The sequence below is a fragment of the Hoplias malabaricus genome, chromosome Y (assembly GCF_029633855.1).
Source record: "Hoplias malabaricus isolate fHopMal1 chromosome Y, fHopMal1.hap1, whole genome shotgun sequence".
NCBI classification, from domain to species: Eukaryota; Metazoa; Chordata; class Actinopteri; order Characiformes; family Erythrinidae; genus Hoplias; species Hoplias malabaricus.
The window spans coordinates 8,834,176-8,860,985 of record NC_089820.1 but is presented as its reverse complement, the minus strand read 5'-3'; the positions used below and the strand labels follow the sequence as shown (position 1 = coordinate 8,860,985).

General features: G+C 39.1%; 1 protein-coding gene across 1 annotated transcript in view; it reads right to left on the bottom strand.

The window, feature by feature from the left end:
• LOC136678723 (A disintegrin and metalloproteinase with thrombospondin motifs 12-like) overlaps positions 1 to 26,810 on the bottom strand; it is a 29,045-nt gene continuing 2,235 nt past the window's right edge. Inside the window, exons 3-27 of the mRNA XM_066656836.1 lie at positions 24,408 to 24,582; positions 23,754 to 23,974; positions 23,272 to 23,355; positions 22,575 to 22,699; positions 22,259 to 22,408; positions 20,480 to 20,623; positions 20,179 to 20,323; positions 18,249 to 18,341; positions 17,465 to 17,610; positions 17,084 to 17,253; positions 13,161 to 13,291; positions 12,743 to 12,863; positions 12,210 to 12,454; positions 11,881 to 12,022; positions 10,928 to 11,054; positions 10,266 to 10,476; positions 8,809 to 8,995; positions 8,726 to 8,747; positions 8,576 to 8,666; positions 7,399 to 7,893; positions 6,822 to 6,974; positions 5,061 to 5,234; positions 4,528 to 4,674; positions 4,036 to 4,189; positions 1 to 1,515 (exon numbers count right to left, since the gene is read on the bottom strand). Of these exons, the coding sequence (XP_066512933.1) occupies positions 1,397 to 1,515; positions 4,036 to 4,189; positions 4,528 to 4,674; positions 5,061 to 5,234; positions 6,822 to 6,974; positions 7,399 to 7,893; positions 8,576 to 8,666; positions 8,726 to 8,747; positions 8,809 to 8,995; positions 10,266 to 10,476; positions 10,928 to 11,054; positions 11,881 to 12,022; positions 12,210 to 12,454; positions 12,743 to 12,863; positions 13,161 to 13,291; positions 17,084 to 17,253; positions 17,465 to 17,610; positions 18,249 to 18,341; positions 20,179 to 20,323; positions 20,480 to 20,623; positions 22,259 to 22,408; positions 22,575 to 22,699; positions 23,272 to 23,355; positions 23,754 to 23,974; positions 24,408 to 24,582 (3,972 nt within the window). The 3' untranslated portion in view covers positions 1 to 1,396. The remainder of the gene's footprint in view (positions 1,516 to 4,035; positions 4,190 to 4,527; positions 4,675 to 5,060; positions 5,235 to 6,821; positions 6,975 to 7,398; positions 7,894 to 8,575; positions 8,667 to 8,725; positions 8,748 to 8,808; positions 8,996 to 10,265; positions 10,477 to 10,927; positions 11,055 to 11,880; positions 12,023 to 12,209; positions 12,455 to 12,742; positions 12,864 to 13,160; positions 13,292 to 17,083; positions 17,254 to 17,464; positions 17,611 to 18,248; positions 18,342 to 20,178; positions 20,324 to 20,479; positions 20,624 to 22,258; positions 22,409 to 22,574; positions 22,700 to 23,271; positions 23,356 to 23,753; positions 23,975 to 24,407; positions 24,583 to 26,810) is intronic.

Here is a 26,810-nt window from a genome sequence, read left to right as displayed (position 1 = left end):
AATACATATTACAACAATATATAACAGTGTAATGAGCTCCAGACATTAGAGCCATAACAGCACCACATGCTTAGAATTAAACACACACGCACACAAACATAAAACAGTTCATTTAAGCCATTTAAGTGTCGTGGATGGAATAATTGATTATATTGATCTTATATGAGATGTGAGGTTTTGAAGAAAAGCTGATTGTGCTTAGAGTATTTTTCAGATCAACAAACCTAAATATACACGTATCACACTATCAATACACGCTCATTACTATTTGGTCTTTTTTTTTTTCTTAAAGCACCTAAACGTAAACATATGACATCATTAAAAGCACCTTGGTGTTTACCCTGGGTTTGGATGGAATATTTAAATTCACAGTTACAGCCCTGTGCTCGCAGTATTCAGTCCCAACAGATTCACATGCAGTAAAACACAATCATTAGACATGTTTACCTCATCGTCTCATTAACTGTGTCAGTACAGGGCAGTTTTATTTGATATTTTTTGACTGATGTTTCTGTAATGTGTCCTGGGATTCCTGATGAGTACTGCACATCAGGGCAGGATTATTGGACATCTGGAAGGGTGTTAATGACGTGCTTTCTCCATGGGCCCAGAGAGTAAAACACACTAAGCTAAAGACAAGGGTCAAAACACCATTAAGACTGATATTCACATTAACATTTTGTCCTTTAATATATTTGTGTTCTCTTTCTTTCCCTTTAATTGCTTTGTGTTTCAAAACTCAAAATTACAGCTTCAGAAGCATTGTGATGCTTTACTGACCTGTAATAGGGAGAATAGAGCCTCTGTCTCTACTACTCCAGGGTCAGCACTGCAGAAACTACACTATGTAATGTTTGGAGGACGATAAGAAACTAGTCCCCCCGCCCCCACTCCCCTCCCTACTGATTTCAGTATATTGCTGTATGATGATTACACCAGGGAAAGCCCCAGGAGGAAAACAAAAAACAAAACGTACCTAGTTTTCATTTAAATTTTATAGGATGTTGTCAAACATATTTGGGATACACTTGGTATTACTGTGTTCTCCTTTGTTCCTCCTTGGTTCTTTTAGTTATGTGGTGTCCTTAAGGATATTAGGTTCTACCTTAATGTATTTGTGCTCTCCTTAATGTCTTTTTTCTTTGGCTATTGTGTTTTGAATCTCTGGGCCATGAGCCGATATAAACCAGAATATCAAAAATTTAAAGATTCAAGATGAGTGGTTAAATGGAAACAGAAGCACTGAAGCATTTCACCACTTTCTGATTCACCATGGTTTAAAATATACTTAAATCCTACAACATCCTTGTTCTTAATATGTTTTTTTTTGTGTGTACTTGATTGCAGCCCAGTATCCTAGCTCTGGGTGTAGACAGTGACCTTTGACTCTGGCAGATTATGTCCTGCAGGTGACGCAGCACTGTGTTTGGATCGAGCGAAGAACACACCGTCCCAATAGTTTCAGCTTTGCACAAAAACGACTGGACATACTGTTCCTCTTACACACACCAAAACCTGTGTGCATAAATACACATTAGCCATGACTGTTAGCAATAAAATTATTATAAAAAAATTATTAAAATCTAGGATGCAAGCAATACCAAAATCATGCTGTTGTGTTATATGAATTAGGCAATATGCCACATCTTTTGTGAACATGAGTAAATTCAGCTAATTTACGCTGCAGATATTCTGGGAAGAGTATGTAAAATCTATATAGAAAATTTTGACCCAATAGAATGGGAGGCAGTGGAGCAGTTGCACATGAGCCTAAATTCACCATTCCTAAGGCCAAGAGCGGTCTTGAGGGATTGAAAGCCCCTGGGAACCCATTTCGAAATTTTGTGGTTTTTTGTATAATTCCAAACTTGGGCATTATGTGAAATGTTCAGCAAATTTTAAATGAAAAACACAAAACAGAAATATGATACATCTTTTAAAAAATACCTCAAAAATGCCTAAAATTTTCTCCTGAGAGCTCTTTGAGAATGGTGTTGGCGTGGCCCAATACTAATGACTAATGTCTTTAATGTGTCTGGGGCTTTTATCCCCGCTGCTACTTTGTTGTATATGCCGGCCCAGTGTGGCCGCTATCTCCGCCTGTACTGCCGAGCGCATGGGCCTTCCTTACCTGCTGCTATTCTGCTTTGCACCCTGGCCAAGTGCAACTGCAATGCCGATACGCCATTAAACATGCCAACCGAGTGTTGGTACTATCTGCTGTACTCAGACTTAATCCATTCATGCTCATTCGTTCTGTATTGTTTTGTGTTCTGTTTGCTCTGTTTATGCCTTTCCCTCCCTCCCCATAGTCCCTATGGCTCCTAATGTTTAGCTCACCAGGCTCTTCGACTCGAGAGAGGAGGTATGGCTATGGTAGCCTTGTGATTGGTCAGGGTAATAAATACTGCTTGGGTTGCAAAATTCTGGGAATTTTCAAAGTGGTGAATTTTACCATGGGAATTATGGGTAATTATGGGAATTAATCTGAATGAAATGGGAATATTCTAAACTAAAAAACTGACTTATTGTTGGTAAAAAATATACTGAAGCATAATCTTGGCTAAAATAATAATATATGATACCAAAACAGCTGAATAGCAAAGTATAGTAAAGAATAGCAAAGCAGGCTAGCAAGAGGTTAGCTTACCAAGGCTAGCACAGGCTAGATACGTATATTTTTTGCCTCAATGTTGTTTCTGTAACCAAGAATTTATACTTTTCAATTATTTATTTGAACATGCAGGATACCGAGGTTTACGGAGAAGCCTGAAACTATTAAAGCAAAAATGCAGAGAATGCAGAGGCCAGGCTTGAGAAGCTTGTGGGAAAATACCTTTATTTGATTTGATGTTAAATTAGATTTTTTCAGTTGAGGCAGTTGCTTTTTTTGATTGAACTTTGAATGAAAGAATAAAAGAATTAAGCATCTATGAAGTTCTGCTCGCAACTAACTATGCATCATAGTTATTATTTGTATTATTATGCCTTCATGCCTGCTGTTGACAAAAAAAAAAGCATTACCCACTTTTAGGACTGCCCATTCTACATCGAGAGGAGAGCAGTGCTGGTGATTTTTAAGGAGAGATTATTCATATTTCTTTTTTGTGTTTTTTATTTAAACTTTTCATGTGACACACAAGTTTAGAATTATACCAAAAAACACTAAATAAGTGTGTTCTTTAGAGTGATGGAGCTCCAACCAATACCATTTGATTGTAACTAATAACAAGAATATATTCATTTGTTCAATCATAGTCTGTAACTGCTTATACAGTGCAGGGTCTCTGTGGGTCTGGAGCCTACCCAGAATCACTGGGCGCAAGGCAGAAACACACCCTGGAGGGGCTGCCAGTCCATTGCAAGGCAACACACACTCCCACCTATGGACACTTTTGAGTCACCAATCCACCTACCAACGGGACCATAGGAGGCAACCAAAGCACCCAGAGGAAACCACACGGATATGAGTAGAACACACCAAACTCCTCATAAACAGTCACCCAGAGCAGACTCAAGCCCACAACCCCAGGACCCCTTTGTGACAACAACACTACCTGTTGCGCCACTGTGCTGCCCACACTCATAATGATTTCATAATATATAAATGATTTTGAAAGTTATATACCATTCAGTGTGTAGAGTTAAAAAATAAGCTTGATTTTTCTAAGCAAAGTACATACATACATACATACATACATACATTTTCTTTTCCGCTTCTCCATTTCAGGGTCGTGGTGCTAAGCAAAGTAGCCCTATGAATTTCCGCTGAATTTAGGAAACTACTTCCGGTAAAGAGTAGGCCTTTACTGACCTTTATTTACCAGAAAGGGGAATTGTCTGCTCTGTGGAATGCAGTAGTGTTATCCCCCACATTACGCAGCTGCGAACACTACACTTCAGCCGTCCCCATGTTTGGGCAATCCTCACATCCCAACCCCACTCTACAGTGTATAACTGTGAGAACAATACACACTCAGAGCTTGCGCTAAATGGAACTAAAATTAGAGTTCATAAAGCTTTATACAGCTGTACCTGGATCAGTCCTGCACTCCTCCACACCACACTTTTGGACGCTCTCTGGTTTTTTGTTCTTTGGACACAAGTTGCTGTTCTCCTCTTCACCTGAATCTTTATTCACACACTTCACAACTCGCTTCTGTACACCTCCACCACAGCTCACAGAGCACTGATACACAAACACACACAAGCAGGTATGGACAAGGACATTTCATGAGTGAGTCAGTCAGTGAATGAGTGAGAAAACCCCAGTTCCATGAGTGGCTTGACATAAAAAAATGCTTTAAAAAATTCAAGCTAATAATCCTAACTCTGTGTGAGGGGTAGTAGCCACCAGTTAGCGTAATGCTACCTGCTAGCCTTCACAAACTATTACTACGCTACTACACACTACACTAATATGAAGGTTACTGCTAAAAAAAAGGGCACTATTGGCCATATTTGCCTGATTTGATTGGTCTGTTTACACTCATTTAACTCATTGTAATAAAAGTTTGTGATCCTGACCTTGAGCCAGGTTTCAGTGTCCCAGGTCACACACGGTTGAAGATTACACTGAGCACTACTCTTGGGTTGGAGTGTAGCATTACAATGTCCGTCCTGTGGGCAGAAGACCAACCTTTGCATCACTCCCTCACCACAGCTTTTAGAGCACTGGTAGGTAGAGAGAGAGAGAGAGAGAGAGAGAGAGAGAGCAAAATATATTAATTAAATATACAGTAAATACATTTCTAGCAGGTAAATAACAGTTTTGAAGAATGCAAGTGAGAGATCCTCTTTTAGATTGAGTTGTTTGTGAATATTTTGTTCTGGAGCTCTTCTGAAACCCACGGTGAATTTAAGTCACCAGAATTAAAACTATAATTGAACAGTACATGTTTGCATTATGATTAAGTTGCTACTTAAACATTAGATGAGCATGTAATTGTATGTACTCTATCACCATTTTTTAAACTTGGTGCTAGGTGCCAGTCTGGAGTTACTTTTGCATTAGTAAAGTGAGGTGTGTTTTACTGGGATGAGTAAGCAGTGCTCAATACCGATCCCCAGGGTAAGGTCTCCCATTGCAGACAGGGCAGGGTACGGCAGGCCAGGGTTTGTGGGGGTCGGGGAGACACGCCCTGGCAGTGAAACGGCCTCAGAGCACGTCCACTCTGAGGGTCAACACACTGGACATCACGCTGTTTCATACCTTTAACACAACCCTCTGGACACTGAACATATGCATACACACACACACGCACACACACACACACATCTGGTTAAGCGAAGGCAAACGTGAATTTTGATGTTGATACTGAATAACAATTCTTATAATTCTATTCTGCATTCATTATTCAGTCACTATACACTGATTCTTGAGAATTTGGATAAAACAGGTTTTAATTTTGAAAATAAAAAGTTAGTTAAATTAGTTAAAAAATGTATATCATTATAGAATAAGGTCCTGGCTGTTCAGCTATGTACTGGTGCAACCTCCTCATTTTGTATTTTTATCATAAAATAGGCGTATTTACTTTATTTTTGTCAACACCGTCAAGAAGCTAATTATTTTTTATTTATTGGATCTAATATGTATTTAGAGTTTTTAAACCATTATCTGGCATTCTTAGTACACATGCTGTTAAATGTTGAATATTCACTTTTGTTCATTATTTATACTGTTTGACGTGTACTCCTTTAAACGATCTAATATCATACAATGTTTACTTTAAGCCTGGTGACGTCTGATGGTGGTAACAAAAAAACTACTCTTTCACATGATATGCATGAGCTGTTCACATTAGCCATCTTGTTTCCCCTCTGTTGCTAGCTACTTCAGACATCTTCTTAAAAAGTATACATTTATGTCATAATCTAATCAAATATTTTTTATACAAAAGAAACGGTGTTGACATTTTATGGTTGTGACAGTAGCAGTGTCCTAAAATATAAACAAGTTTAAGAGAAAATAACAAACTTACGGGAGCTTAAGTCATCTTGAAACATGCATTAGGGCTGACGATTTGAAAATGGGGTGCTCAGTGATGTAGTTGACCTTGTAGTTAGAAGATTTTATTGCTTTTTATAAATATCTGACGGTGGTGACGAATATGTGGGACACATTTTGAGCAACCACAAAATAATAGTAAATATTGTTCAAAACTCACTGTTTGTAGTTTTAAATACATATTACAACGCACTCTTTCATGTGGTAAAGATATTATTCCATTTAATTATTACTTTTTGTTTTTTAATAAAGTTGAAATGATTGTCTCCTATCCGAGGATAACTGATTCAGTAGGCAATAGTTCAGCATATAATCCTTAAATTAATAAAAACCTACAAAAGAACCTTATTCGCCAAGGACCCCCATTATTCTTTTTTTTTTCATAAAAATGTTATTAAATTCCAACAGAATTAGCCATTTTCTTAGTGGGACATGTTTTTAGCCAAATTTTAAAGAATCACTGTATAATTTATACATATATAAATTAAAACGGTTAGATTAGTGTTTTGGGCATTTATGGTTGGTCTGAGTTCCTTGTTCTTATATATGTGTTGCGAGATTGTGTGAAAAGCACATAGTCAAGTCACTTTTCCCAGAACAGTATGGTATTTTTCCTTAATATTTGGAAGAAGCCTTTAAAAATAGCACAATAACTTCACAATGAACCTAATTAGAAAAGAAACAGAAGTTTAGGTTTGATTTAAACCAGATGTTGGAAAATGTGCAGTTCTGTGGCGCCCTCTAACGTCTAACTAGTGTATCTACTGCATTTTTGCAGTTCAGCTGTGACCTGGTTAGTGTGTGTCCTCACTTTGCTCCAATTGGACGTTTGCCAGATAGCACAGGGTTTTATATTACAGTGCTGTGCGGGATCAGGCTTCTTCACACTGCTGCAGTCAGAGTCCAGCCCAGAACTACAGGAAACACTCCGCCAAACTGCCCCTAAACCACAGGTCACTGAGCACTAAAACACACACACAGCCAAAAACACAAATATCAACCCCAACAATCCTGAAGAATCATATAGTGTAGTATACTCTATTCTGGTGAAACTACAAAAATAAATAAATAAATAAATAAAACGCTTGAGTGTTTTATCCTGACTACACATCCTGAATCTCTGTAAAGTATTACAATCAAAATTCAAAAATTCTCTTCATGTCCAAGATTGTTGAGAAAGCTATGGCACAAAAGTTAAGCTCATATTTGCTATGAATCATAGATCTGTCATGATTTAGGCCTTATTAAAATACAGAGATTATTATTATTCTTAGACAAATAGATAATACTCTACTAAGAATCATAAACACCAAAACCCACCGGTTTGTTAAGATTAATCCATCTGGTTACATTTTGGTAAAATATTAATACACTGTAAACAAATTTACCTCACTCCAGTTGCCCACTACCCAGAAGGCTGCAGCGCTGGGACCTGGAGTGTTTTTGATGTTGCTGGGGCTCCGGAGAGTGTGAGTCTTCTTTAGGATCTTCCGTGGGTGTGAATGTGTGTGTGAGTGTAAGTCAGGTGTGGTTTTAGGGACTGTTGAAGTCTTATGTCTATGGCTGTTGTGAGGATGGTCTACATGTGTCGCTATGGTAACCTTGGTGTGTGTGTCTGGTGGCGTTTCTGTGCTCAGAAGAGTGTGTGTATTTGCAGCAGTGCTGTGCGACCGAGTGGTGGTCTTCAGTGTGGGTGTGAATGGTGGTATTTTTGCTGGTTTTGTTGTGGTCAGAGAAGTGTACATGTGTGTTTTTGAAGTAAACACAATCTTTCGGTTGTCTTCCTCCATGATATAGTCGTAACCCGGAGTATATCGAGAGCCTTCATCAGCTGACTGTGTGCCAGCACTGCCCTCCTCTTCCTCACTGACTGGGAGAGGTGTCTGGAACATAAAATAAGAGTATTTATAGAAATTAAACATTGTGTACTAGTGATAAATCTAGTCTAAATCTAGTTATATTCATAATAATGATGTGTTGGTCTGTAACAATAATTAAATTATTAATTTATCATACAATATCTGTTTCCTCAGTCATTTTAGCTGACTTCAATATTGGCCCTTGTGTTTACCTGCAATTTTGTTTACACAAGAATGAATGTCACCAATATTTTAGCCAGCCGATGTCTCTCTAGGGCTGTTATGACGTTTTGTTTGAAAATAGCAGATTTATTTTATGTTTTAATAATTTTTTGTTTATTTTTAAACAGATCCAAAATGTCTGAATATTTTGAATAACTATGTTTTTGTTAAATGTTCATTGCTCTTTAAAGGGTTGAAATTGCATTATCATGCTATTATATTATCATTATATCATTTTATATAATAAAATACTTGTCTTAAAATGACAATAATAGTGTTTGCAATTAATTCTGTGACAATATATCAACCACAAAATGGCTACTGTGGCTAGCCCACACTTACTAACCCTAACCCAAACTTTAGACTCATGTGCAGCTGCTCCAGAGATAAGATGTTACAAACTGAGCAAATCTTATAATAGCATTTACCAGAACTCGCCAATTGCAAGGGATGTCTAATGAACTACTCCAGTGATGAGATTTACCGTGGTGTGTTGGGGGTCCTCTGTACCACTGTTCTTCACCAGAATGAAATCCTTATCGTCTTCATGGAACAAGTCTGGTGCTGTTGTGTGTGTCTGAGCCTGTGGAATAGTATTGGTGTTGGTGGGACCATTAGAGGTGGGCCTTGGAATGTCGGGGCGGGGCTTGTGGCTGCTGTTGGGCCTTGGGATGCTAGGTATGGGGCTTTGGGGGTGGGGGCGTCGTTTGGGTCTGCTAGTGGGTGTTATGATTGTGGGGGTGGGGCTTTGAGGCTGGGGGCGTGGCCTGTGGATGGACGAGCAGCTCTGGAGGTTACAGAAGGTAGTGGAGCGAGGTCGGGTCACAGGGTCACAAGCCACCTGGGGTTCAGTCAAACATCTCACCGCCCGGGACTTTACACCACCACCACAGCTCAGAGAACACTGCAGGTAAACAACAACAAGACAAATCAGAATTAAAAAAAAAAGTCTTGCAGATCTTGCATATGGAGGGGAACAAATGATTTTTACAGTGGGAGCTCTATGAGATGCTTTATATTTCAGCTGATTAACCATAAGGAGCTTGTATCAAATACCAAAAAGTTCTTCATGAGGGATAAAATGCAAGACATTTACTGAAAATTAGCAATTAGAGTGAGCTGTGCTACACTCATGATGAGACTGCGGCAGCTTTAGAAGCCTCTTGTTAGAATTTAGTTGTGTTTCTTGTGTTAAATCTTTTACCAGTGCACAGCCACCACACCAACAGAGCTGTAACAAACACTGTTCAATTCTCACAACCACAGGACACAGAAGTCAGTTTAGTATTAACCAGTGTCCCATTCCCATCATAAACAGTGCAGCAGATTTATACCGGCACTTGCACAGTTTAAGGTAATGGAAAGGTTGACAGTGTATGCAATGAGTATTACATTTTAGTATTATTGAATTATAAATTGTTTTGATTTCATACACACATTTCTTCTCCAGGACTTATATTATGTTTTTTTATTTTACACTATTTCTATAATGAAAGTTTACAAATATTCACCTTTCCTTCTGGAAAAGAGAATGTACTTTACCTTTAGGGAAGACAACTGGGCTTTAACACCACTGCTTTACCTTAAAAGGTACATTTACCTTTACATTTACATTATCCACTGATGCCCCCTTATGTAGAATTTTGTGGAGGTGGTGAGCGGGAGTGAGTTACATAAATAATAGGTAAATAAAATGTACAACCAAATGATTATAGACACTCATCTAAATTCTCTTCATTTTCTTAATAATCTGGAGTTCCTTCCTGATTGCTTTCCTGCAATAACTCTCTCTAATTTTCTAAGAAGGAATATGTTGTATATATGTATGTATATATATGTTGGAATATTGCTGTGAACATTTGATGGCTTTTAGTAAAAAAACCTTTAATGAAGATAGATACTGTTGGTACCGAGGTTGTTGGAGCCTCACTCATCCCAAAGGCGAACCAGAGCTCTGGAGGTTTTAGACCCCTCTAGTGCTTGCACAGACAATGCTAATTAAGCAAATGTGGTACTTAAAGCTTCCATTACTTGCTAGATGCATTTGCAGTGTGATAAAAGATACAAGATGCTAGAAATCAAGGTCACATATAATCTGGTCAGGTTTTATAGTGCCAGCTTTCTAAATCTTGTAATTTGTCTCTCCCCATTACCCATAAACCCCATGGCCTTACCTCGGTCCAGTTCCCTACAGCCCACGCTGAGCCACAGGAGATGTCCCTGTTGCAGGGCAGAGTTGCTTTGGGTTTGGGAAGATGTTTACAGTCTCCTGGGTGGAGCACCCGCTCCTCTCCACCCACGGTCCTCACACAGAGGACTGCACGCCTCCGCAAACCCTCTGGCCCACAGGACACTGAGCAGGGCTGCCATCCCCCCACCCACCACCTGGAGGTGAAAGACAGACACACATACACAGTTTTCAGAAGCTCAGTCACATGACCAGCAATATACAAGAGGGAAGTTCTTAACACTGAGAAATGGTGTTTGTGAAAAGTAAAGCCAATGAGCTCGCTGGTGAGCCAAACGCTACAAACAATGTATGCAATGATTTCAACTGTAACAGAGGCTTTTTAAAAGTTTTTGAGAGTCAATGCAAAAAGATACACAGCAAATTCTCCAGTGTTAAATCAACACGATTAGTGTTAACAGAAAGTGTTAAATTATTACACTAACAGTGTTAATTTAACACTAATGGTGTTGATTTAACACTGATGAATTTACTGTGTACCAGCCTGATGTATGGAGGAAATAACTACACAGCAGCATTGCTTTATTAAGGTGAAACCCTTTCTTTGTCCATATAGAAGACTCTGTGTATTGCTGTTTAAAACCAGACCTGGCTGGACAGTCCCTTTGTTTACAGCGGCGCTGACGGTCGTCAGGCCGAGTGGCTGGGTCACACATATCTTCATCCACCACACCCACATCCTCCTCAAAACACCGCACTAGCTGCTGCTGATTACCTGCATCATACAAACAATGGATTAAATTAGTGTAACCTGTCCCAGGGAAACCATAGGCACCCAGATGACAGGGTAATTAAACATCACAACTATAGTTAAGGCATCATTGACTCTATCGCACTACGAGTATTTATAGCATATGCAACTGTAATTTTGACATAAACACTGATTATGACAAGAATCAGCACTGGGGTGGCTTTTCCAAGATGGTGAACATTAAGAGCGTTTTCACACTTGAAAGTCTGGACCAGGTACTGGACAAAAGTTCGCGTTTTTGTTACATAGTGAACATTTGATTGGGCATATTTTGGTTTTACTCTTCAATTTAGTGAGTGGGCAAAAGAGCTTTGAGATTAAATGTTTGTTTATTTACTAGATTCTTATCTGCATTTTCAGTTTCAACTTAAAATTAAACTCGTTGTGCTGGCTGATTAATGATGTGTCACACAGTGCGCTCCTGCTAATACAGCAGAATTTTTTACACTATGTCAGTGGTTCCCAACTTTTTCTGTAGTGCCCCTCTTTTGTAAATAACAGTAATGTTTTCTCACTGCACAAAAACCAAACCAAACCTCCAGGCCACCAACATCATTCTGAAATGGTGTTCCTTCTCAGTGTGTGGTAACTTGGTAAACTAATGTTCCAGGTCTGTATACATGAGTGACTGACTGGAGTAGGAATGACTTGTTGTGTATATTATAAGCTCTGTGGTGCTCACCTGCTTGACACAAGGTAGGAGACCTGGCTGAAGGGCAGCATTGTTTTGGTCTGAAATGAATGATATATCACCTTTAAGGCATGTGTGTAATGAGGTGTAACTCAGCACCTTGCCCACAAGTGGCGCTGCAGTGGCTCCAGGCTCCATATCTCCAACTGAACTGTGGCTCCAGCAGCTTGTTTCCTGCCAAGCGATTCTTCTTCACTGTGAATTCAAAATGGACTCCTGGGTTCGGCTCCTGGAACAACAGCTGCACACACCAGTATTGTTATAGAACACGTGTGTATGTGTGTGTGTGACAGTATATTTGTGCACCATGACTATATTTGTTTGTCTGTACACAAGTGTGTGTGTGTGTGTGTGTTTCAAGAAAATATCACACTGTGGGGACCAAAATCTGCTTCCGCTGATACGGTGTATGTGTGTGTTTACATTACCTGTACCATTACTGGCTCTGTGGTGGGTCCAGATGATGTGATGTTCTCCAGGTTGCTGTGGCGCTCATAAAAGAATTTGACTCCATGCATATTGTACTCCCCATTCCACTGGATGATGTAATTCCCATTGAGGAAATATTCCTCAGAATCTGCTGCTCGAACAGCCAGGAAATTCCCGGCGTCCTCCACCTCCTGGATGACGATATCCCGAGCCCCCTGAGGAATCAGGACCATGTCTACATAACCTGACACACATACATACACACAAACATTAATGATATATTAAACACTATGTGTAGTGTGAGGTAAATAAGGTTTGTAGTGAGCTGTGTCTGTGGTGTGTGTTGTAGTAGTTATGGAAACATTCATTCTGTGAAAGGGTGCATGGTGCAAGGTGTATAAAGGTAGTGTATATTTTGTGTGGTGTTTCTGTTGCAGTATTTCTCTTTGCATAAGAGTGAATGAAGTGCGAGTGTGTGTGCTGTGTGGTGTGTAGAGTGTAATATGTCTGGCGTGTGTGTTGTAGCAATTACCTTGTCCTTCTCTCACAGTGTAAGATTCTTTAACTGTTTCACAGCTGGAGCCGTCGCCCAAACACACACCACATCGGTCCTCCTCTGCTGTAGAATCTATCCCATAATCACAGCCTACTGCCTACAGGCACACACACACAAATTATCCTTTTACAACTTTACTTGTATTCAAGAGACTCTTGCAGATTCTACAAGACGTTTGCAGCCACACCCCAAAGATCAGTTTCAGAATTTGGTTACATTTACTGTCACTTAGGATTCACATCCTTTCAGACGCATAGTGTTGAGCTATAGTTCTCACAGTGTAATTTGTGGATTTGTTCAAATCTAAAGCAAAAATGTAGCTAGATTTTCCCCTGGTAATAAATATTTTCTGCATCTCTTTCCCATGAAGGAGGTCCCAGCTGAGTAACATTACCTTGCACACACCATTGATGCAAACATCCCGGCTACCATTATTGAAGCATGGTGTACCATCATTTACAGCATCCAGCATCTTCTCTGAAAAATTCTCACCAACTGGCCGGCAGTTCAGCTCACATGGGTGACCTGAGGATAAACATGTATAAAAAAATAAATAAATAAAATTTAAATTACTTTAAAAGCCACAATTATGACCCATGCTCTATTTTTTTCATAATTATTCCTGATTTTGAAATGTATTTGTGGAAAGTGAGAGGCTGTGGAAAGATAAAAGGAATAGTTATTTTTACTCCTGGACTCCCCCTACGGTTGTAGAAATCGTGAAATCAAGTCAAAGGTTAGCTCACAACAAGTAAAATTCAGTCCAATAATGAATAATAATAATAATAATAATATGTATGATAATAATATACTAATTACTAATACTAATTTATATAGTGCTTTTAAAGAACACAAATTGCTTATAAAATAGTGCAAAGAACAAAGATCTCCAAAAGACAAACAAAATGCAGTGATACAGAGAGTACCAAACAGCACAGGTACAAAGGGTTGAGAACAGGGCACAGGGCAACACTAAACTTACAGTCATTTTAACACTCACATGGCAGTGGAGAAAAGTTCCCTCAGTCAATATTATTGGCCAATAACCACTAGTCACAGTCTCTTGGTGGATACTACCTTACCACAGTGTTATGGGCCACTAAATGGACACAAGAGTCCCTCGGTCAATGTCAGTGTCAGCTGACAATAAGTTTACACTTCTCTACTCATTCTTTAGATCTGTCACATCCAGTTTCCTTTTCTTCCCTTCTTCCTTAGCTGTTTGTGCATTATGTTTAATGTAAAGCATTACACAGTTCTCACGAGAGGTGTCCGACATGGCTCCAAAAGTTACATAGTGCAGAGTCTGAGGCAGCAAAGAAAAAGGCTTTACTGTCCTTTTTACAGCTAAGTGGACCATCACAATTATTTTGAATTTGTCATTTTATTTCTCATTTGAAAACACTACCTGGTGTTCCTTTAAATGATCAAACCATCATTTTTGCCACAAGAAATAGCAAATATCATTTATTGTTTTAAAATATGTTCTAAAAATGAAACTCGTATGATACACTTTCCAACAGCTTATGGCTCATTACTCATTATGTAGTGAGCTGTAAAGGGTCGTAAAATAATGATTTTACAGCCAAATACAATGGGGGGAGGTCTCTGTTATCTGCTGAGAACATTGCTAAGCCAATGAAACACCATCTGTGTTTATATGCATTTTAAAAAGAAAGTATAATTGAATCAGAGTTCCTTTGTGAACTGATCTATTTGTAGCTACTATGGTTTTGTAGACTGCTTACATTCTGTAAACACCAACCCAGTCATTTACAGAGTCACACACACTTATGTATAAACACAGATTCCTGAAAACTCAAATAATAATACCCTCTGAGAACTGTTCATGGAACTTTATGGTAACACAGAACTCTGCAGTGTGACATTAAATGCTATATTCAGACCGAGAGCCTCAAAAATATCTGTGCCCATAAAAACATCTAAAAACATTTTTCCAAGAGCCAGAAGGAATTCAGCCATGTCAAGTTTCTGCTGTTTGCAGAACCAATATAGTATTTAAATATATATATAAAAAAATAGATTAGGTAATGGGTAATGGGATTAGGCTGGGTAATGTAACGAATACTAATATAGGGATTTGATCAATAACAGGTTTAGTGATGGGTTATGAGATGAATGATGTGCAATTCAATGAATGATGAACTATATGGTAATTGATGTTTCATGTAATTTGATTGTGATGATATTAACCCTCGTAACCATCTCTTTTCAACCTTTTCTAAATTATTTAAGCCTCCTGCAATCACTGTGGTACTTTCCTCTGACCTCTGTAAGTCCTTCTTACAATTCTTTGATGAAAAAAAATCTAAAATTAATAACACTCTTATGATCATCACAGCCCCTTCCAGGGTATTATCCCGCCTTGCACCCAGTGATTCCGGGTAAGGTCCAGACCCACCGCAACCCTGAATTGGAGAAATGGTTACAGATAATGAATGAATGAATGCATGAATGATCATCACATCACAATCTACCTTTCCATCTTCACTGATTTTACAGCCTGTCATGCCCTCGTCCTGTTGTGTCTGTTTTCCCCGCCATGTGCTCTCTTAGCACATGGCTCTGTTTGTTATTGTCCATGTCTCCGCCCTCGTCCTTGTCAGTCTCGTTGGTAATCCGTCCCCCCGTTATCTGTTCCAGGTGTGTCTTGTCTGTGTCATGTTTTTACGTTCCCTTGTGTCACTTCCTGTTTGTCGGTCATTTGTATTGTTGCGTTTCATGGTTTCCAAATCTGTCTGTCTTCGATTCGTTTCATGTCGTTTCCCAGGTTTTGTTGCTACCCAGTCTGTCTGTCTGTCTCCGGCGTTCACCTTTGTATTGTTTCGTTTCCAGTTGTCGTTACTTATGTAATATTATCAAGTCTGTCTATCTCCGCTGTTTCTGTCATTGTTTCCCACGTCATCGTTTCGTTTCCAAGTCTAGTCTGTCTCTGCTGTTCCTCGTTTTGTTTCCTCTGTCGTGATTTGTTTCTCTGTCATCGTGTTTCATTTCTTTTGAAGTCTATCTATTTTGTATGGTTCTGTCTTTTTAAATAAAGTTTGCTGTGTTTTTAGAAAGTGCGTCCGCCTCCGTCAGTCTGCCCCCGATCCTGACTGTTCTGTATCCTTCCTTTATTTTTTTTAGATTTCAATCCAGTTACTCCGTCTCTCATCAGTGATATCATTATTCATTCAAAATATACAATCTGCTCTCTTGATCCCCTCCCCAGCCCACTAACTTAAGCTTGTATATCTGCTTTGGTCCCTTATCTCACTTCTATCATTAACCAGTAATTTCTTCATGGTTATATCCCCTCATATTACGAAATAGCTGCAGTCACCCCATCCTTAAAAAACCTGGCCTCGACCCAGCAAATCTAAATAACTACTATTCAATTTCAAATCTTCCGTTCTTTTCTACAATCCTTGAGCATGTAGTAGCCACCCAGCTAACAGCATACCTTGACTCTATTCAGTCCAGCTTTCGCCCACAACACAGTACTGAAACTGCATTCGTTAAGGTTATCAATGACCTGCTGGTGGCAGCTGACAAGGATGCCTTAAGAATTCCTGTCCTACTTGACTTAAGTGCTGCCTTTGACACAGTAAATCATTCCATCCTCCTTTCAAGACTGCATGAGCTTGGTGTCACTGGTTCTGCCCTTGACTGGTTTGTGTTTTACAACAGATTGGAAACAATATGTCACACTTTCTGCCCATAATTCCATCATTTCCACCATCACACAAGGGGTCCCTCAAGGTTCTGTGCTCAGCCTCTTACTATTCATTGTTTACAGATTATTCATAACTTTAATCTTGATTTTCACTGTTATGCTGATGACAAATAGATTTACCTCCAGACCAATTCCATTAATAACCCACCACTCTGCAATTTTGAACTCTGTCTCTCAGTAATCAGGCTGTGAATGACACACAATTCGCTGATGTTTAACAGTAATAAAACTGTTAGGATCTCATCATCACTGGCTCTAAAACACCACTGTAGCTGGTGGAACTGTCCCAATTCGAGACCCTATGTGAACGGGGTCTCTCACGCAGCTATGTGTGTACAACGCTTTGTCTCCTTACGGCACAGCCTCTCACACTTTAGGGAGAAACTGTGTGGGTTCGGGAGGTGGGAATCAAGGCGAGATTTGTACCAAAACATTGACTAGATGCTGACGGATGTGTACTGTGAGCTTGTGGGTTGTCTATTGTGATATAGTAATGTATACAGTGATGTGTTATCTGTATTGTGATAGTGTGGTGTGTATTGTGACCTTGTGTGATGTGATGTGTGATGAAGAGTGATTACTGAGGCTGGAGACAGGGATCCACTGATAGAGCTGGTTGTGATAGGGAACTGTATCAAACTCGCTGCACTGCATTTCCCGAAATGAAGGCTTTGTCTGAACACACTTCAGAGTGTTACATATCCTATAACGCTTTCTCTCTCCTGTACAATACCTCCCTCCAAACTCAGGCCTGGAGAGAGAGAGAGAGAGAGAGAGAGAGAGAGAGAGAGAGAGAGAGAGAGAGAGAGAGCGAGAGAGAAAGAGAGAGAGAGAGAGAGAGAGAGAGAGAGAGAGCATGAGAGAGAAAGAGAGAGTGATATGTTTCCATACTGCATGTTACAACACATTGGGCATATGGAAGAAAGAGAGAAGCAGGAAAAGGATATATGAAGGAGTCATACTTGGGCTGGTCACACTCTCTCTCTGCTGACTGGACCCCAGAGCCACAGGTGCGAGAGCAGTGAGACCAGGTGCTCCACTGGCCCCACCCCCCATTCACTGTCTCAGGTAACTTCCCGACGATCACACACTCACCTGAAATACACCACTGAAACATACACACACACAAAAATACATATGCTATTTGTCTAATATTCACTTCACTTTTGTGAAAAATGTTTAAAAAAAAAATCAGGTAAACCTTACCAAGGACATAATTCATGACGATTTAGACAGTTATAAACCTTACAAAATGATATGTAATGTCACAATTAATCATTAAGTAATGATAATAAAAAATAACTGGCATTAACTATTTTATAAAATCCTATAATAATGTTTGTTTAATGATTAATTGTGACTTAACCTTTACTTAATGCTTATCACTGTCTTATTACTTGAAACTGTCTTATTGTTTAACCATTTTATTTCTTCTACAGAAAGTTAATATAAAGAGGTTTTATTCCAGGTTGTTTTGGAAGTTTTCTTTATTAATTTGTTGCTTATTATCCTTTCAATCAAAAGAAACATATATTTATTCAACTACTGCGTTCCTCCAATTATATCTATGTACTGTATTTTTGTAGACAATTATTCTAAGTTGCACCAGATAAATCAAATTGGATTATTTTTTAAGGAATTGTAATGTCTTTTTTGAGGAGATATATTTATAAAAGTGCTGTCATTGGGTTAGCAGCACATTCTTAGATTAACCCAGATATTTTGTGTTTAAATAAATGACCACACCTTTCCTGGACCACACCTGGTTCCATCTATTGGAGCATCCAGTTTTGAGCGACATGATCCATTCACTGAACACCACAGGATCTGACACACATTCTACAAACAACACACACACACACATTTTTTGTCATGCATTAATGGGCCATCACATGAACATATCTAGACTTATCCATAAGAACTACTAGCCTAACCCTAAATGTTACCCTAATCTTATCCTAGCCTTCCCCAGTAGTTTACGATACAAAGATAAAATATTTTATTGGTTCCATTTTGGACAAGATGCTGGTCATAAAAGATGCTGGTCATAAAATTAGAATATCATGAAAAAATGTATTTACTTCAGTAATTCCATTCCAAAAGTGAAACTTGTATATTATACTCATTCATTACACACAGACTTATTTATTTCAAGTGCTTATTCATTTTAATTTGATGATTATAACTGACAACTAATGAAAACCCCAAATTCAGTACCTCAGAAAATTAGAATATTACTTAAGACCAATGCAAAAAAAGGATTTTTAGAAATGCAGGCCCACTGAAAAGTATGAACATGAAAAGTATGAGCATGTACAGCACTCAATACTTAGTTGGGGCTCTTTTGCCTGAATTACTGCAGAAATGTGGCGTGGCATGGAGTCAATCAGTCTGTGGCACTGCTCAGGGGTTATAAGAGCCCAGGTTGCTCTGATAGTGGCCTTCACCTCTGCACTGTTGGGTGTATTGTATCGTCCTCCATACCATGGAGGATACCATGCTCCTTAAACCAGATATTGGTAGTTTTGTCACTGTGTGCAGGTGCTGCACACAGTGTAATGAAATCTGCATCTCCATAAAGTTGGTCAGCAGCAGGAAGCCTGAAGTGCTCTAAATCTACCTGGTAGATGGCTGCGTTGACCTTGGACCTCAGAAAACACAGTGGAACAAAACCAGCAGATGACATGGCACCCCAAACCATCACTGACTGTGGAAACTTAACTCCGGACCTCAAGCAACATGGATTCTGTGCCTCTCCTCTCTTCCTCCAGACTCTGGGACCTTGATTTCCAAAGGAAATGCAAAATTTACTTTCATCAGAGAACATAACTTTGGACCACTGAGTAGCAGTCCAGTCCATTTTGTCTTTAGCCAGACGAGGCCCTTCTGACACTGTCTCTTGTTCAAGAGTGGCTTGACACAAGGAATGCCACAGCTGAAACCCATGTCTTGCATACGCCTGTGTGTGGTGGTTCTTGAAGCACTGGCTCCAGCTGCAATCCAGTCTTTGTGAATCTCCCCCACATTTTTGAATGGGTTTTGTTTCACAATCCTCTCCAGTGTGATTATCCCTATTGCTTGTACACTTTTTTCTACCACATCTTTTCCTTCCCTTCACCTCTCTATTAATGTGTTTGGACACAGAGCTCTGTGAACAGCCACCCTTTTTACAATGACCCGTTGTGTCTTGCACTGCTTGTCTAAGGTGTCAATGGTCGTCTTTTGGACAACTGTCAAGTCAGCAGTCTTCCCCATGATTGTGTATCCTACAGAACTAGACTGAGAGACCATTTAAAGGCCTTTAGCTGATTAAAGTGTGGCACCAGGTGTCTTCAATATTGAAACTTTTCACAATATTCTAATTTTCTGAGGAACTGAATTTGGGGTTTTCATTAGTTGTCAGTTATAATCATCAAATAAAAAAAATAAACATTTGAAATATATATATTGTCTGTGCGTAATGAATGAGTATAATATACAGGTTTCACTTTTTGGATGGAATAACTGAAATAAATAAACTTTTTCATGAGATTCTAATTTTATGACCAGCACCTGTACAGTGATGTCCGGGGACACCAACTTAAACCTGGAATTCTTTAAATGGGCATGACACTCACTAGAAATAAATATCTCTATGTTTGCAGTGACTCTGAAAACGAATGTTTTAATGCCTTACATCGATTTCAGTGCAGAAAGTGGCATTGGGGCCATACTGCATCTGACACTGATGCTGCCGAGAGTAGCGGACCCCCGGAGCAACCAGAGACGTGGTCAGATCCTTTTTGGATGGACGATCATCAAGACAGAAACCCCAGCCACGACTTAAGAGAGAGAGAGAGAGTGAGACAGAAAAAGTGTTTGTTAGCTTGTATATATATATATATATATATATATATATATATATATATATATATGTGTGTGTGTGTGTGTGTGTGTTTTGTGTGTGTGTGTGTGTGTTTGTGTGTGTGTTTGCTCACTCAAGGAAGCGGGTAATGTATTCTTTGCTGCAAGAGGACCAAGTGAGGGGTGAGGAATCATATTGAAGTTGTCGCGACATGACAAAGGAGTTTCTACCATCCAGCTCACAGTCATTTCCCTGACCATCATGCTGAATACCAAAACTATAAAAAGACACCACACACACACACACAAATACACCCAAAGACACAAACACACAGACATAGACACAAAAGTTGTTTTTATGTAACATAAAAAAGATGAAGACTATTAATAACATTGATAAGATTTTTCTGACAGATAAATTAAAACCCTGGCGTCTACACTTTGTCTTGCTTCCATGGCAAAAGTAGACACTGATGGTTAATGAAGTTCTGATTACAGTGATATTCACTAGATTATGAATAAGTAAATGCCTAGTAGTACCACATTGTCTGAGTAGCAGTTTTGTGGAGAGTCATTTTGACCTACCTCTAACAAGCATAGCTTTTAGAGGAATTTAAATGTTTTAAGGCAGGTTGTAAAGTGATGTGGTGAGGGTCAAAAGATGGGCTTTTGACGAAAATGATAGTTAGTGCATTTAGCTAAGAGAATATTACAGCACAGAGATGTGGTAGGGCAGGTGGAAAGGGAAGGGCAGGGCGAAGGTCATGTGATCTGTGGAAAACTTTTAGTAAGGCCACATCATAAAAGAAATGGTAAATGATTACTAGTTTTATTCAAGAGCAAGAAGAGGAAATAACAACAGCAGCAACTCCAAAAAAGGGCCAGTGGCTTACATGAGAGAGAGTAGAAAATGGACAGTTACCTGGTAAGAGTTATGGGTGATGGATGCAGGTCAGATTACATTTATTCTCAGAGTTACTCATGATGTTCTTCCAAGTCTGCAAAACCTTAGGCAGTGGGTAGGTGAAGACTCCAGTTGTAAATTATGTGCAGGGAATGAATTTGAAACATTATATGTCAGCATATGAGGTTAGTTTGTTGCAGGGACACTACACGTGGAGATACAATCAGGTGCTTAGCTCTTTGACAGTTTTAGTTGATAAGAAGTGCTTAGAGGTTAATAGTGTGCCCACTGATATTAGTAGTAAGGTAATCAAGTTTGTACATGAAGTGCAGGGTATTGAAGAGCAAGAGTTTTACTATTGGGAAATGCTTTAAAACACGAGATAGGAAGCCGATAGCAAACATAGATAATAACCTACACGTGCCACAGAGGTTACTACGCTGAGGCAGGATATGTTGTTTGTACTCAGAGAACAAACAGATAGATTATTTTGTTGACTTAACAGTCCCATTTGAAGATGAAGTTGATGAAGCTTATGAAAGCAGATTGCAGATTTGGTGTCTGATGTGAGAGAGCTAGAGTAGCAGGCATTTATTAGGCCAACAGAGATATGAGTTAGGGGATCTGTAGCAAAGTCTGCCACATCTTGTTGATGACTACATGACAATCCATTTAAACTTGCAAGGTATGTGGTGCTTAGGGATGTGGAAGAGTTGAAACCTGTGTGTAACTGTGTCATCAACTGAAACTAACAACTTAATTACTGATACATGACTAAAACTAACAAATTTAGACCAGAATTAAATGAAAATCAGCTGCCAGAATTACAACTGCACACAACAATCCAACTCATCCCAAATATACTGGAAAATGCTTCATTCCTCCAGGGAAAACAGTTCCACTGGTAGATAGCCAAATATAGGGGGCTTTATACTACACTCTGAAAAAAAAGACAACTATTTTTGTTTTTTCTGATTTTACAAAATTTTCACTATAAACAAACACACACCTGTGCCCAAGTTCATGAGCGATTGTGAAGGCAACTGGGAGACCAGAGTCCTCGTTAATGTTACAGGATCGATGTGGCTGACACATCCCAGACAGGTGAGAGAGACCCAGAGTTTCACATGGCTCATTTTTACCAGCACACAGGTCCTTCCTGAACAAGCACATACACACAAAGACATACATATGCAGTCAAAAAATACCAAAACAAATCTTTCAGAAAACATACATACCTAGAGTTATGGAAGAGTGTGTTTGAGTGACTGTGTGTGTGTATGTGTGTGTGTGTGTGTGTGTGTTTGAGAGAGAGCAAGAGAGACCTTGTTATAAGCACTGCAACGTCATGGTGTGCAGGGTGTGTGTCGCTCTGTGGGTTCAGTGTTTTCTGCCAGCTACAGAAACTGGAGAGAGTGGAGTCTGCATGATGAACAATCTTCAGTGCTTTCTGATTCAAACACACACACACACAAACATTATAAACTAGATATTCATTTCACCTGCACCTTAAATCAAACAGCCACTCTGCATCAAAAACTCAAGCACACTCTACTAATAGACAAAGTCTGTTTCAATCATGCATTCTCAATCATGACTCAAACAGAGCCACCAGGGACATGCACTGTGAATCAGAGCCAAGTGGAATAATAAAAATTACTCTGGGGTGCTACATTATTTATCTGGGGCCATGCTTTTCCATTTTTCCTAGAAAAAAAATCCAGCTGCACACACAAACACACTTAATGATGCTGCTGGGATAGGGTGGGGATAATTTGGTGTTTAATGTGAAAAGAAATATTTAAAAAATAGTGACAAAAAACGTTCAATATTTACATGATTTTGTCATTTTTTTATATTAAAAATTAAAGTGCAGCGTGTCCAGCTCATGTAACTAAAATGTAAATAAAATGCAATTAAACTCATATCACATATACATTTTATTACATCTGAAGTTACTAGGAATCCTCTCATTTCCTGAATCATTTAGTAATTCATAAATCGTGACTATTCTGTTAATACCTCCTCTCCTTGCAGCAGTATGAGTCGAACAAGGACAATGTGGATGGCGTTACCGATACTGGCATCATGAAAAATACCTGCCACCTGCAATACACATACACATGATCACAGGTTTATTAATATCTTGTTCAGGATACGTAGCCTACCTATTTAAATAATAATGTGTTAACATTGAATCACAGGCTCTGAATCAGATCAAAGCTGAATCATACACTCAGAATCAAACAGCCAAACCAATTCTTAACAGCAACTCAAACAGAACCACGAGTCAAGAATCATCAAAAACGTGTGATTCATGAGTCATTCAAAACCGGAAGTGTATCACAGACCTTAAATTACATATCAATTAAACTGTCTATATAATACAATATGAACCACAGACTCAGAAACATGAATTAGTCTACGTGACCCTTAATAATTATGGGTCATGAATCATGAATCAATCAGTGATTCTGAATCATGATTCATTCTCAGTCTCTCACCATGTTCATGACGGTGAAGATGTAGCTCTCCACATTTTTGCTGCCATGATAATGCTGCAGTTTAGAGTCTGCCACCACCATGGTTTCCACCCATCGCTCCATACTGACCGATCGAGGGGAGATCCGCCTTCGTCCTGTTTGTCCCAGATCTGTTGGATTCTGCTGCTCTCGCTCCCAGATCTCTCGTTCACCCTCCAACTTTTTATAATTTTCATTTCCATCTGTAACACATACACACGCACACACACACACACTTATGTGTATGCTTTAATTTACTTCCAACATACAACACCATAGCACCAATACAGACATGCCATTTTATTGGTTAGCAACCACGTGGAATATCATTGTGGAAACACTCTGCATTTTCTTCAGGAATAATATATATATATATATATATATATATATATATATATATATATATATATATATATTTTTTTTTTTTTTTACCTTTATGTCCTCCAACCAACATGTGTATTTTCATGCCTTAATCACTGTTTTTGCCTCATTAAAATGTATTTAGTGATGGGTCCTCAGGTTGTGGGTGAAGACAAGAACATCAATTTGAATAAGTCAAAGGTCCAAGCTAACACACATGTTCAACAGTACATAAATATAATATTCTGTATTAGTGAGGGTGAGATAGCTAATGACCTGAGACTCCACAGGCAGAGTGTGTGTGGGTGTTTGTGCTGCGGCGTGCTCGGGGGACTCTCCAGCTGTGGTTTCTGTAGATGACGTGTGGTTGGTGCGGCTGTGTGAGCGTCGGTGTGTGTCCACGGACAGGCTCAATCAGATACACTCCACTGGCTAGGGTCAGCAGGCCTGTCTAAAACACACATACACAAACACACTATTGTTATTATATACTAAAAGATGAAAGCAGCTAATTGCACTCATGTCATGAAAAAGAGGTATTTACTATCTATGTAGTTCTCTCTCTTTCTCTCTGGCCTGGAGCACATTCCCGCTATAGCCAATGTGTGTGTGTGTGTGTGTGTGTGTGTGTGTGTGTGTGTGCATGTGCGTGTGTATGCGTGTGTGTGTGCAAGTCCTAACACTTCTCCAAGGCTCATCAGACCAAATTACCATCCTCTCCATCACTGTGTCTTAACAAGGTCAACATAGACACACACACACACACACATTCTCTATGCTGCAGGGAAAACAACGTTTCTGATGTGTGTTATAGAAAATGTCTGTCTTAGTGGAGTTGGGATTTACCTTGTTTTATTATTCTCAGAAATCACAGAAACACTACATCTGCGTATGTGTGTGTGTGTGTGTGTGTGAGACTCATTGAGTAGACTCAATGTTCACAAATATCTCTAATCTCTGTAGTCATTCCACACTTATCAAACTGTATGTCTCTGTGTGTATGTTTGTTCATGAGGAAATCCAGCTGCATTTGAGCCTAAATCCCATAAACCATTGCATGTCCTCGCTCATGCTGCTGAACACATCAACACTGGAACAGCCATTTGTTTATTTATTGGGGCTATGTAGCTATGTTAGTTTAGTCCCACCCCTTCCACCTACATTAATTTAGCCCCTCCCACCGAAAGGATTGTAATGATTTATTAATATCATAAACCTTATACCTTATTACTGTTATAGTGTGCTTGTGTGTGTGTGTGTGTGAAAACACTTCAGTTCCCAACCAGTTCTTAGTCCAATAAAGAGGAATCTCTCTCTCTCTCTCTCACACACACACACATAAACACAGAATCTGTTGAAGTCTAATCTGGTAAAAAATTCACATCCTGAAGAACAGTTCTAACTAGCAAAAGCAAAATCATCCTGTAATTTGATATGAATTGGTTCTGACACGTCACTGAATAACTTGAGAGCCTGAGACGTGGTTCCGTCTAATCTGTATGTTTCACTCTGTAGTTTGCCTCTAAAATTAGTTTTAATTATGTGCAACTAAAACTGTAATAAATGAATACTTGTGACATGTCAAACATAATAAATGCATAAAAAATGGTTATTTAGAATTGACATATTTAGGTCAGTGTGGTCTTAATGAAATGTCTGTGACAAGCCTTGGTCAAAATACTATAAGTTTCTAGCATCACAGCACCATTCTCACCCTGTCTAAAAGGCCCTGGTCACCCTGGTTCCTGCTTCTTTAAATGATGAAGAGCCAATTCTCAACACAAACCAAGCATGCAGGGGTTTTCATTTTCAAAATTGTTGCTCAATTATTTCATTTCTCTACTGTAGATTTGTTTTTGTTTTTTTGCTTTGGGTTTTTTTGTGTTCTATCTGTGCCTTGTCACATAAAAGCTTGTGCTGTGTAACAGTATATTGTGCTGTGAGTATAGACAGAGGGAGCAGTATAATTATGACTTCCCATCTGATGTCAGAAGGAGATGCAAATCTAATTGAATCTCATGCTTTCTAAAACACACACACACACACACACACACACACACACACAGACAGACTGACTGGGATGTTTTAATTCACATTGAATAATCTAACACTCTACAGTTCTCCTACACTACACAGTTATTTGCTTTGTCCTAATTATTTAATTATGACGATTACAGAGGAATAGGACGTATAGAAATCAGATTTAAGAGATTATAATTGTTATTGTTCAGTGTGAAACAAACCCCACACTGTTAGAGTGAACTGAACATCTGATCGACTAACCCAAATACAGTACACATGGGGGTGGGGTGGGGTGAACTGAGGTTATTTGACCCCATTAACAACCAAAATCTTGTAAATTCTCCAACTCCTGGCTCCACCCACTAAACAGAGGGAGGTGTTTATGCACTGTGAATGTCTTATGCCTACTGACACTATGTTTAGGGATCTTTCCAGCATGTCATGGGTTAAACAGTAAAGGTTAATGAGGCAGAGAGAGAGAGAGAGAGAGAGAGAGAGAGAGAGAGAGAGAGAGAGAGAGAATGGTGAGGAGAATAGGGCAAGAATAAGTAGATAGAGGGTTGTTGGAAGATGAGTGTGTAGGAGCTGCTGTTGATTGACAGGTGGGTGGATCCCCAGGGAAACACACATTCCTACTCTCACTGACCCACAGCATGC